Below are 12,890 nucleotides of genomic sequence, written 5' to 3' on the forward strand. Positions count from 1 at the left end.
ATAAATCTTCAGGCAACTTGAAGGCACATGCGCACACCAAGAATCATGAAATTGGAAGAGACCTCAATGGCTATCAGGTCTAAGCCCCTTCTGCCATGCAGGAACTCACAACCAAAGGATCCCCGATAGATAGCTATCCAGCCTCTGTTTAAAGACCTCCAAGGAAGGAGACTCCACTACACTCCGAGGAAGGAATGTGTTCCAAACAGCCCTTACTCTCAGGAAGTTCCTCCTAATGTTGCAGTCAATCTCTTTTCCTGTAGTTTGCATCCATTGCATGCCCTATTTTCTGGAGCAGCAGAGAACAAGCTTGCTCCCTCCTCAATATAACATCCCTTCAAGTATTTAAACAGGGCTATCATCATATCACCTCTTAACCCTTTCTTCTCCAGGCTAAACATCCCCAGCTCCCTAAATCTTTCCTCCTAAGGCATGGTTTCCAGACCTATGTGTATAAGGCTCAAGGGAAGGTTATGCCAGTACTTGGGATGTCCATAACACACCACAGCTTAGCCCCACAGACTGATTTCAGTGCTGACACTCAGAGTTGGGACCTGAGAAACCACAGGATCTGCAGGAGTTCTTCCAGGTGTAAGCAGAGAGTGTGTCCTGCAGGCTTTTGAGTGGAATTAAGTAGATGTTCGTTTGAAAGGAGGTGCATGAATAATGGAAAAAATTGGGACCATGTCAGAGAATTGGGGTCACAACAGTAGATTAAGAGACATGCCAGTACCATGAGGATAGTATGAAAATGGATATGATCTGTATGATGGTGTTGACAGGTCTATGGAGGATACTGTTTTTATTTGTTGAATGCTAAGACTGGGATGTTTTTCGTTACAGGTGACCTACAAATGGCTCAGCTATACCCTAGGAGTTCATGTCAACCAAGCAAAGCAGTAAGTATTGATATATCTTTCATCCTGTACTCAACAACCAAAGACACTGGATCAGATTTGGTTCTCAGAGGATGGTAAAGGAATAGACCCTCAGAGTACCTGATCACTGCCAGTGGGATTAAAAGAGTGATTAACTAGAGCAGGGGTGGGAATCATGTAGCCCTCTTGAGGTTAATGGGCATCTAGTCCCATCATCCACAGCCGGTAGTGAGGAATGATACAACATACAGGCTGACAACATCTGGAGGGTTGCATACTTCCCACCCCTGAGAATCATGACCCACCACAGCAGCTTCAGGAATCTCTGTAGTTGTAGTCTTACTCTCTTAATAATGGTTTTGTCAAGAATTTCAGGAATCTCCCTTCCTTTGACAAATGAAGTGTTGCTCCTTTAAAAGACTCTTTGAGATGTTCCTATGCTACTTTTCCTTTCTTGCCTCTCCAAAATCCAGTTAGACTTGGTAATCTTGACTTTGTAATGTTTAAACCAGCAGATTTGGCTCTGACCTAAACCTCCCACCTTAGGTCTGGATCTTCTGTGTGCCAAATTTGCATACGAGTGGTAGCTGAACATCAAAAGCTGCAAAAGTGCAGTGTTGTACAGTGTACAAATGTTTCCATTTACTAGTAAGTGCTTAAAGATTGAGGAAAAGTATGGTCTTGAGTAGCCATTGGAAAGCAGGGAAAGCAGTGTCTGAAATAGCAGCTTTACACTGAACAGGAAAGAAAAGCTTCCAGCAAGCATCTTCTCAGTTCAGGTTTCATAAAATGAGAAGAAAAGACTTTGTGGTCTTTTTCATACTGTTTATGTTTTTCAAAAGTGTTGAATGCACAAGTGTGTTATTCTTTGCTTCCATATTCAGCTTTAAGCTTCATGCCTGTAATACCTCTTAAATTAAGAATTATTTGTACAAGGTCGTTTAATTTGGCAGGCTTTTGGGGACTAGGTGTTTTATAAAGATAACACTTTTATAATGGTGAGTTGTGCATTTTTAATGGATGCATTTAAATTATTTTTAGATTCTTTAGATAGTATTATGTATTTTTCTTTTATCTGATTAAAGTCACCTGTTGTTCCAGGTCTGGGGAAAAAGGAGGGTTTTGATAATAACCATAATTCCAATACTAATTTTTTTCTGTTTAGATAGTTACTATGCCTAGGTGAAGTGGTAAGCTCAGTGTTCTTCATGTTTGATAAGCCTGAATTTCATACGGTTAAACAGGCTTGCCATTCTAATGTGGAGAAGGCTTAGAGTGTGGAAGTAATGTTATAAAGTTATAAGGCCACACACTTGTTGCACTTTTAAAAGAGTAACTCCTTGTGTTGTGTGTGTTGTGAACCTTCAAGTCATTTCTAACTTATGGCGACCTAAAGTGAACCTATCATGGGGTGTTCATGGCAAGATTTGTTCAGAAGAGGTTTGCCATTGCCTTCACCTGAGGTTGAGAGTGTGTGACTTGACCAAAGTCACCCAGTGGGTTTCATGACCAAGCTGGGAATTGAACCCTGGTCTCCAGAGTCCAACACTCAAATCAGTATTCCACCCTTGCACCCACTTAATTGTTATTCAAGAGCGAGTAGATAGTTTGTTCTTTATAGAGATAGATAGATGGATAGATCGATTGATTGATCTAAGAATGCAACAAAGCTGCTGGTGTGTGCAACAAAACACATCTCATTATTAAGGCTATTCTGTGTAACTATGAAAGTAACTAAAAACTGTTAGTTACACCAAAGAAGTTATCTTGTGTTAATTATGGCCATACTGTAACTTAGTCCTGCCTGAGTTGTTGTCCAGGGGAATTAATTATAAGTAATATTTTTCTGTATAACTAATTTCCAAGCTAGAGAGGTAGGCAGGCACATGATGTTCAAACCATCTATCAATGTGTTTGAGGTTTTGGGGAGACTGCTAGGAAAAAACATTGATTTCTGACCTTGGCTTTTGCTGCTTGTTTTGTTTATTTCCTTAGCACCTGGTTCCCACACTTTTGGGAACAGGCTATGATAAATAAGCTTTACTGTATTTGAAAACTAGTTGTTTATTTCAGAGTGCAGAGATCTAGGTAAAGGTTCCCAGAATTTGAAATCATTGATGTGACATTTGAAAGTTATTTTTTAATTTAAAAACATTGTTAAGTATAATTTGACAAAAGCTTGTAAGATGTGAATGTTTATAGTTCACCTCTTGCATGTGTGTGTGTGTGTACTTGGATAGCACAGCAAAAATGGATTTCCTGAGTTGTTTACTTGTATTATGCAGTTATACTGGTCTATTTGCATTTTCTGCATGGCAGAATGGGGTTGGACTGGATGGCCCTTGTGATCTCTTCCAACTCTCTGATTTATTTTTTTTATCGTATTACTAAGATTCAGCATGGACTTTTGTTCCTGACTGTCAGCATGAAAGCAGGTAAATTGTTTCTGGACTATGCCACAAACTTGCTGTGAATTGGTGGCAGCTCAGATCATTGAATGCTCCTTCATGCAAAGAGTTCACTGCTTAATGTCAGGATTCTGGCATATCTTGTCATAAGAAGTGGTTGGTTGTTGCTTTGATTACTGATTTTCTTTTCTCTTTGATATTGGTATGCATATATTTTAGAAAAGTGTTAGATTTAAATATAGACATATTAAAGATATTGTCAACTGGGTTTAACATATCATAGAGGCTTGGTAGGTTAACTGGTGGGAGTTGTAGTGTTTGCTCTGGGAGGACGATACTTGCTTGGCTGGAGAATGAACAGATAGATATGTGAGGGAAGAAACTGGTGCTGATTTCCATCAAGGGCATTCTAACAGGAAGCTGGAAAGAGCCTAAAGTGAAAATGTATGAGAAGGGTATGTTAACAGGAAGGGCTGCAAGTATCTTTTGGCTTATGAACAAATCAAGGGTGGGACATAGCTTATTTTATTCTTGCATTTGTGGATTATGGTAGTTCTGTCTACAGAAGTCATACTATTAATTTCTCTAGTTACTAAAATAAAGTTTTGCTGTTTGAATACAGAAGATTGGTTTACTGAACCAAGGGGAATGGGCAATTCTTGACATACAGTTAGATTATTTCATTCTGGTATCTTGCTTCCTGTATTCTTTAGAGGGCAGAGTGAAATAAATAAGAACAAATTGAGGTTGTACCATGTTTTGTTGTATTTGCCCACATCTGTAGCATCAAATCATCCTAGTCCAAGGATGGATTTACACTTCATTTGCTGGTGATAAAAGTAAGAATGAGGCCAGAGGAAAAATTCAGCTGCTTTATTGTGATCTGAATTATATCACATTTCCTGAGTTTTAAGTTACTGAATAAAGACTTTGAGAGTTATGCCTTTCCTTATGGCGGTCTTTGCATTTCTATGTACACAGGATGCTGTATGACTATGTGGAAAGAAAGCGGAAGGAGAATTCGGGAGCCCAGTTGCATGTGACCTATTTAGTGGCAGGCAACCTCATTCAGAATGGACACACAGTAAGTTCTCAGCTTCATCAGCCACAAGCAAGGTGATCATGGCCTCTGGTCAAAGTCATTGAGTGGAAAATAAACAGATAACAGGATGCTGATGTGACCCAGTAGTAGCTGGCCACCAAGCATTACTGCTGAACAGCATTCATTGGAGAGAGCAGGTTTGGAATCTGTCACTTTGATGGCAAGACCAAGCAAGAGGAGATTTCAGCTAAAGGGAAAATGCAGAAATATGAAGGATGATTGCCTCTCCAAGAGAGATGCTGCAGCCATATTTCCCACATGCCTTGTCAAAACAAATGATCGACTAGGACAACAAGTTATACAAAGAACAAGAATGGCTTCTCTTGTCAGTAACCTCTCTGATGTATGAATTTAAAATATTGAGCATTGTGGCTAAAAGCAAAGCAACTAAAAATATTTGTGGTTGTGGTCTACTTTGTTTCCATACTTTCTGGAGATGGGTTTGAAGTGTGATGAAGGCTACACTTGTAGAACAACAGATTAGTGATCAGTCTTGTTAGAAGATGACTACAGAGGCTCTTTTGGCATAATTCTATCCAGCAAGTCTAAGAAATAAACAATGAGTCTCTTGTATTAATGGCCTTTGCCCAGTAGAGGGCGGTGCTGTTCTGTAAGAAGTATTTTGCAAGCAAAATTCAGTAACATTTTGATCTCTCAAGAGCATCTTTCCCCAACCTAGTGCCCTCCGGGTATAGGGACCGTTTCGACTCCTCTGATGCCCTGGTGGTCAGTTTTATGCCCTGTGGTCCCTGGAAGTAGTATTTCAGGTGACCCCAATAATTTCCAGTCAATGAAGTAGCACATTGGGGATTTGTGGTTTCTGAAAAATACCAAGAGTAATAATAATAATATCCCCCTCCCCCCCCAAAAAAAACTGGAACCCAAGCAGCTCACAATTTAAAAGAACAATACAATTGAAATATACAAAAAGTGAACATTGAAATAGAACTAAACTATTACAGTATTAAAACACACCACTCATTAAAAAGAATAAGATGTCATTCAAAAAAGATAAAAGTGCCTAAAAACAGCCTAATTACAATAGTACAGAACCCCCAGCCCATTCTGTTTTAAAAACCTGTCTGAATAAAAGGGGCCTAACCTGCCCACGGACAACAAGGGCCTCCCTGGGAAGGGAGTTCAAGAGTTCAGGTACAGCCACCAAGAAGGCCTTCTCTTGCATCCCTACTAACTGTGCTTGTGACAGTGGTGGGATTGAGAGAAGGGCCTCTTCTGATGATCTCAGTCTAGTCGGGCTCATATGCACATTTAATAACATTTAGGAGGCAAACTGGTTCCCTTGGAGTCCATTTTCTGCCTCCAGAGTAGTGTTGGACCTATTTCTTTTTCTTTTTAACAACTGGAATCTGGGAGGGGCAAAGGCTTACACATGGCCTGTGGCCTCATGATTCTCATCCATTGATGTTCCTGGCCGAGGGGCCATTGTTCACCGCTGTAGAGATGGCTTGTGTCCCTGCCTTCTGCTCTTATTCTGGTGGGATACATTGTGTTTTTCTGTGGCAGCTGGGAAGGAATGCATGAAGCTTCCTGTTCTGATTCTTTATGCCTTTGCCATCAAAGTGTTAGCTGAATTTGGTTTAAGAACTGGGCAATAGAAGATGGTGTCATAACATGCCATGTGGGGAAGAAAAAAAGTCCCACCCCAGAATTATCTGAGAATAATGGATGAGGACTTCTGAGCTGTCTGGAGGGATGAAAACGGTTCACAGCACCTGATGGTGTGCCCCTTCCTGTTGTGTGGATCACTGAAGTCCCACTGGGTTGGTGGGTTGCATGCCTTAATTGTTTAGCTGACACTGAGTTCTACTGAAATCCTTAAGATTTTATTGCATGTGAATTATATTAAGATCAGAATGTTGATACCCTGATTAAAACTATAATAAAATACTATGGTAATCAGTTGTCATTTCTTTGCAGTGCCACAAGGTTGCAGTAGTGAAAGAAGAAAAGCTAGAAGGTAGGTTCATTAAGAACACTACTTCAGGGGGAAACCTGCTTTGATTTGGACTGTCTTAATATGATTGCCACACTTTACAAATTTGTTTTGACATAGGTAGCATTTGGTCATTCTGAATGGCTTAAAGTCTGTATCCATTTACAAAGAGGTTCATATGCTGTACCAGCTGATTTTGGATAGCACACTTCTATTGATTAGCTCCAGAGCAGTGTGATATTTTTGGAGTGAGAAATACAGAAGCATAAGATAGTCTTGAACTTGAAATACTGGCTTCAGTTCTATTTTAGCATGGAGTAGATGTGAAGGAACAGAATATAAGGCTACTGTGATGTGGCAGCTAAATAGGCCAATGCGATTGTAGACTTCATCAATAGAAGTATAGTGTCTAGATTAAGGGAAGGAATAGTGCCACTCTATTCTGCTTTGGTCAGGCCTCACCTGGAATACTGTGTCCAGTTCTGAGCACCACAATTCAAAAAGGATGTTGAGAAGCTGGAGTGTGTCCAAAGGAAGGTGACTAAAATGGTGAAAGGTCTGGAAACCATAAAGCCCTACGAGGAGAGACTTAGGCAGCTGGGTATATTTAGCCTGCCCTGTTTAAGTATTTGAAGGGGTGTCACATTGAGGATGGAGTGAACTTGTTTTCTGCTGCTCCAGAGACTAGAAATTGGAGCAATGGATGCAAGCTACAGGAAAAGAGATTCCACCTCAACATTAGAAAGAACTTCTTGACAGTAAGAGCTGTTCAACAGTGGAACACATTCCTTTGAAGAGGAAGAGAACAAAATGAAAGAAAAGACTGGATTTCAAATTTTAAAAATGGTGAAATATTTAGGGATCAATATAACAAAAAACACAGAGCTGTTTGGAAACAATTATGAAAAAAATTGGAGAAATATTTTTTAAAAAGATCTGGGAAGGATTGCCATTTAAAAGATGCATTGGCTCTTTTGGTCTTTGAACTTTTGGGCTATGCCTTCATATCTTTTCTCATCCTCCAGCAGCATATGTTATTTTATCTATAGCCCTGACTTTCTTTGCCAAGTTGTTCCTTCTAATCCTGATATCTCCATCTCTGGCTATTCCCTCCCTCCTTTTTATTTATTTAAAAAGGGATACTTGTCCTATCTGTCTCTACTCTCACTTGCTCTCAATTTACTTTACTTGTCCCTGTTCACACATCAGGAGACCCTGCCAGCTTTTTCTTTATCCTGTTTTCATCAACGGCTCCTCTTTCTCTGGCAGAGAAGCCTCTATTTGCCTGACTCTTCCATTCTCAGAGTCAGCTGGCACTTGTTCATTCTTGGCCCTTTCTTCTTTCCTTGAGGAATTGCCATCTTTTTCCCAGGTGCACTATACCATTGGAAGAATGACTTCTGTTGCTCTGTAAGCCACTTCCATTGTACTCCCTTGCACTTAAAATCCTTACACTAGTCCCCATATCTTCTTCCTGTTTTTGGAATATGCCATTTTCCAGTTACAAGTAGGAGTTCATCCCTCCTTTGAGAATTTCAACATACGTCAGACTTGGGAACAGGGCAAGGAGGCGTTTATCTTATGTATTGTGCTTTGGAACCACATGGGACACTTCGGAAGCACAGCACATTAGAGATGTAAGACTTCTGAAAATTTTGAAGCCATGGCAGGAAAGGGCTTTTAACAGCGGGAAAGGCCTCAGAAATGTTCAGATAAAACGGAAATATCAACACTACTGTTGGAAAGTTACTTTGGCACGTTACAGACCACCCAAAATGGGCAGTCTGCTGCCGCCGCCATTTGCAGCGCAGAGGAGCCCCAGCGTCCAAACCGCACGGCTCCTCCGCGCTGCAAAAAGAAGCCCCAAAACGGCGCTTCTTGTTGCGGCGCTCTTATGACATCGCGATACGGTAATGGTGCACTCGCAGCATCATTTGTGACGTGCGACGCAATGCATCCGCTACGTCAAGATGGCAGTGCCCATGTGGAACGGGCACCACCATTTTGTACGCGCGGAGTGCGTACTATAGGCCCGTGCAGAACGGTCCTTTGTTCCTTTATGAACATAAAATGTACAGTTTGGTTTGGCATCAAATACCATGTTTGATATATTAAAGGTACAGCTTATTCAGGAAATAATTACAAATTGAATTTACTTTTTAAAAAATTATTCTTACAAATGGAGCTACAAGGTCCTGAACTTATAAGGAACCTTTTTGCTTTCACAAGTTCATGGGAATCTAGGGGGAAACTCAATAAAAACAGAAGAAAGCATCAACATTCATAGAACAAAGAAAGTTATTTTGTCTCCTCTAGTCCTCCAGAATGCCAAACTGACAAAAATCATTCATTCCCATAAAAAGTACTGAGAAAAAGAAACCAAGACTAGGAATTACAATGATGTGAGGTACTACTGTACATAATCTAACCTGAGGGCTTACTTGCTGCATACATAGCTTTTAGAAATAACGTAGGTATGGTGAATATATGAACCCTTTGTCTTAAATATTTTATTCTTCATTCTAAAAGAAAACATTCCCTAATCCCATCTCCCCTTTTTCCAGTGAAACAATCTCTAATTTCCTGGCATTGTTCTGAGCCTTCCCATCTCTACAGCACAAGTGTAGTGCAGATTGCATAAACAGGTAGGGCAGAGGTGAGGGAATTACAGGGCGCATGCAGCCTCAGTGCTTGGGGAGAGGAGCCAGACCCTGTCAAGCAAAATATTACCCATAACATCACCTAAAATGCTGGCAAATAGTGTAGCATTATACACCAGAACACCCCTCTCTGATCCCTAAAACCTTTAAATGTAGAAAATCAGGCCAGAAACAAGATGCCCTTTCACACAACATAGTTACAGCACTGTGATTCCACTGTAGTTGCCATGGCTCCGTCCTGTGGAATCCTGGGATATGTAGTTGAGGGAGGGGCCCAGTTTGGTCTCTGCAAATTCTCCTCCAATTTCCTCCCAAGGCATTCTGAGACATCATTGGCTTCTGTTAACTTTACCTCACTGACATAGTGAATGATGCTTGACTATTCAAGAGGCCCTTTCATAGTATACAGTTATAGCACTACAGTGCCTCTTTTAACTGCCATGGCTGTCCTATGTAATCCTGAGATTTGCTGTTTAGTGAGCGGATAAATTAACCTTCTCTGCCAGAGAGAATGCTTCCTCAAACTCCAGTATTCCATAGCATGATGTTGTGGTAGTTAAAGTAGAATCACAGTGCTAAAATTGGGTAGAGTAAGAGGGCTCCTAAAGAGTAGAACGAAGGTGACCTAGAACTAAAGCCTGCCATGAAGTTGCAGGCCAGCCCTCACCACAGTTGTCCACTCCTGGATTAGAATCCAGGCCTTCCTGAATTTGCTGGCTGAAGCACTCGGACAGCCTTCAGGGCTCAGAGTGACACTAAAGATTCGGGGCCCCATTGCTGGTACCTCACATGATTCCATTGGCTATGAAGACTAGAATCATAGAGTTTGAAGAGAACACAAGGGCTCCCTGCCATGCAGGAACTCACAATCAAAACACCCCTGAGAGGTGGCCATCCAGCTTCTGTTTAAAGACCTCCAAAGAAGGAGACTCCACCACTTTCTGAGGGAGTGTGTTTCACTGTTGAACAGCTCTTACTGTCAGGAAGTTCCTCCTAATGTTAAGGTGGAATCTCTTTTCTTGTAGCTTGCATCCATTGTTTTGTGTCCAATTCTCTGTAGCAGCAGAAAACAAGCTTGCTCCATCCTCAATATGACACCCCTTAAAATATTTAAAGAGGGCTATCATATCACCTCTTAAAGTTCTCTTCTCCAGGCTAAACATCCCCAGCTCCCTAAGTCTCTCCTCATAAGGCAGATTCCAGACTCTTTGCCATTTTGGTCACCCTCTAGACATGTTTCAGCTTATCAACATCTTTTTTAAATTGGCTAGCCAAGATGGAATGAGTTGGTTTCAAAAGTGACGCAGAGGGAAGAGCATCTGAAATTAGAGTAGGCTAGTGGAAAGGTGAGGCTAGCATTCCATCAGACTTCTGTTTCAACCATCCTCTGCTTCTTGCGATTTGATAGGCCTTGGCAGAGAAGCCCTGGGCTGCAAGCCCTCAGATTGTTATCACAGGTCTCATGTTTCTTTATCCCAAAGCATAGGCATTCTGACTACAAGTGCTTTTATAGCCATAATTCAGCTACACAGTAGGTAGTCTTACATTGTGTTTGTCTTGATGGCCAAAAAATGTTTGCCAAGGGGAAAGCAGACTGAGGTTTAAAGAATAGACTTCTAGATAACAATTTAAATTAGGAGGAAATAATGGAGGCAGTTTATGGATTTGGCTTCAAGGATTTTGGAGAGGGGTGCACCCATCACAACATCTCAGGAAAAGCAAGCATATATTGATTGTTCTTGTCCATTATTCTATTACCACTAAACCCCAGTATGAATGCAGGTTTTGTAACACTAGTGCTATTCAAAATGGTGGCCTGTGGTCCAACGTTAGTCTGTAAGCCATTGGTTGCTGGTCTATGGAGGCTTTCCAGGAAAAAAGAAATAATTGTAGTCAACAGGCACAAATATGGTAATGATTCCTGGCACGTTAGAACAAAAACGGACAGTCCACCACATCAGCTAGCACGAGAAGCACTATCTTAGACCACTTCTGGAAAATTCATAGGCTCATGAGTTAGTGAGGATCCAAGTAGATGCTTTGCAGAATACAAGTGCCAGTAATGCTGTGGCTAAAGGAGAGGTGAGCCACCCAAGGATCTAATGTATTACCTGTAGCTGCTGGCAGATTGATGCAGAAAATATGTGCAAAGTATAGGCAGGGGATTAGCTGATAGCATATTCTTACTTAACGTGATCTCCCTCCACAGACACTTATTATTCACCCTTTTTGGGTATTGTTTGATGGCTCTAATCTGATGCAAATGCATACACTAGCAAAGGGGACAGGGCTGCCCTTCCTGGGGAGTACAATGGGCCCTTGGTATCCACTGGTGTATGGTTCTAGGATCCCTCATGGATACCAAAATCTGTGGATGCTCAAGTCCTATTAAATACAGTGTTGTAGTATTTGGCCACATATGGTGTCACATATATAAAATGACCAAATCAGGATTTGCTTTTTGGAATTTATATACAATTGGCCCTCCCTTTTCACGGGGGATCCGTTCCGGACCCCCCTCCCATGCGAAAATGTAGGCTCACACATATCCAAGTCCCATAGGGTTGAATGGGGCATGAGCGCATGCAAGGCACGTGCCACTGGGCTACGCCCCATTGGAAACAGCGGAAGTCGCCCTTGCGTGAGTATTTAAGGTAGTGGATCCCAGATCCACACTGTATTTTTAAAATATTTTCTAGCTGTGGATGGTTGAATCTGTGGATACGAAGGGCTGGCTGTACAAGATTAAATCTAAGGAATTTGCAGAACTGGGTTTTTCATAGGATGCAAACAGAAAATCCATTGACACTAAATGAAAATTATTCTCAAAGTGATGGGGTTTTTATTTTATTTCCCAAAGTGAAATTATAACCTTCAAGAAGTGCTTTTGTGCTTCAGAGGCCTTCTGTTTCCTCATTTCAGACATGAAGTCAAAGCTGTCCACGGTTGCCAGTGTACATGTCTATAGCATCCAGAAAGCCATGCTTAAGGACAGCAGCCCACTCTACAGCACAGACTATGATATCATCAAAGCTAACCTGCAGAGCTGCAGCAAGTGAGTTTTGTCTTGGCAAATGGTCTGCCACCAATTTGTGGGACTCCATAGTTTTAGGTTGCATCTAGCCTTGCCAGCATCCCAAAAGTGTCCTTAGTGTGTCTTTACTGTGGCACTGCCTTGTTTCGTTGGTTTGTTTTGCCTTTGATAGAAAGAAGTTTGAGCTGGCCCCATCCCCACTGAGAACATATAATGTGCTCATTTTTAATTAACACTTTGATTAACTTTCACTTCAGAATCTGCAGGTTTCTAATGGCACTGAACTTTTCCATTATGGCCTTTGGTATGAATTGAATTACCATATCTAACTTCAATTCTATTTATTTATTTATTATTTACTTTATATGATGCCTTTCCCCAGGATGGAATCCAAGGCATCTTCCAAAACAACAAATTAAAAACATTTATTTAAAAGTTTTAAAAACAATTTAAAATCCCCACATTAAAACAATATAAAGCAATTTAAAACCATACAAAATTTAAAACATGATAAAACATACATCTACATTAGAACCTTCCCTGCTTTGTCATTAAAAGCTTGCTTAAATAAAAATGTCTTTGCTTGTTGGTGAAAGCAGGGAGGAGGCCAATCCGCGATGATCAAAGCGACTTACAGATTAAAATTCAACATAAAAATACATACATATCAATAAAAACAATGTAAAAAATACCATATTAAAAACTATTACACAGCCAGCTTGGTTGAATTGATCCAAAAACATTGCAAAAATCGTTTCACAATAGGGGGAGAGGGCATAATATCACATCTCATGGGGGGAAAGCTTGGTGAAAGAAAAAGGTTTTAAGATTCTTTCTGAAAAGATCCAGGGAGG

General features: G+C 40.8%; 2 protein-coding genes across 3 annotated transcripts in view; one reads left to right on the forward strand and one right to left on the reverse strand.

Annotated features, from left to right (window-relative positions):
* The window catches only part of LIPT2 (lipoyl(octanoyl) transferase 2), a 350,867-nt gene that overhangs the window by 27,295 nt on the left and 310,682 nt on the right, over nucleotides 1–12,890 (reverse strand). The window lies entirely within an intron of this gene.
* Nucleotides 1–12,890, forward strand: part of POLD3 (DNA polymerase delta 3, accessory subunit) — a 37,101-nt gene that overhangs the window by 2,569 nt on the left and 21,642 nt on the right. For both annotated transcript variants that reach the window (XM_042458849.1, XM_042458848.1), the window contains exons 2-5: nucleotides 844–899; nucleotides 4,268–4,370; nucleotides 6,327–6,366; nucleotides 11,925–12,057. In XM_042458849.1, coding sequence (XP_042314783.1) covers nucleotides 4,269–4,370; nucleotides 6,327–6,366; nucleotides 11,925–12,057 — 275 coding nt within the window. In that variant the 5' untranslated portion in view covers nucleotides 844–899; nucleotide 4,268. The remainder of the gene's footprint in view (nucleotides 1–843; nucleotides 900–4,267; nucleotides 4,371–6,326; nucleotides 6,367–11,924; nucleotides 12,058–12,890) is intronic.

Source organism: Sceloporus undulatus, chromosome 3 (genome assembly GCF_019175285.1).
Source record: "Sceloporus undulatus isolate JIND9_A2432 ecotype Alabama chromosome 3, SceUnd_v1.1, whole genome shotgun sequence".
NCBI classification, from domain to species: domain Eukaryota; kingdom Metazoa; phylum Chordata; class Lepidosauria; order Squamata; family Phrynosomatidae; genus Sceloporus; species Sceloporus undulatus.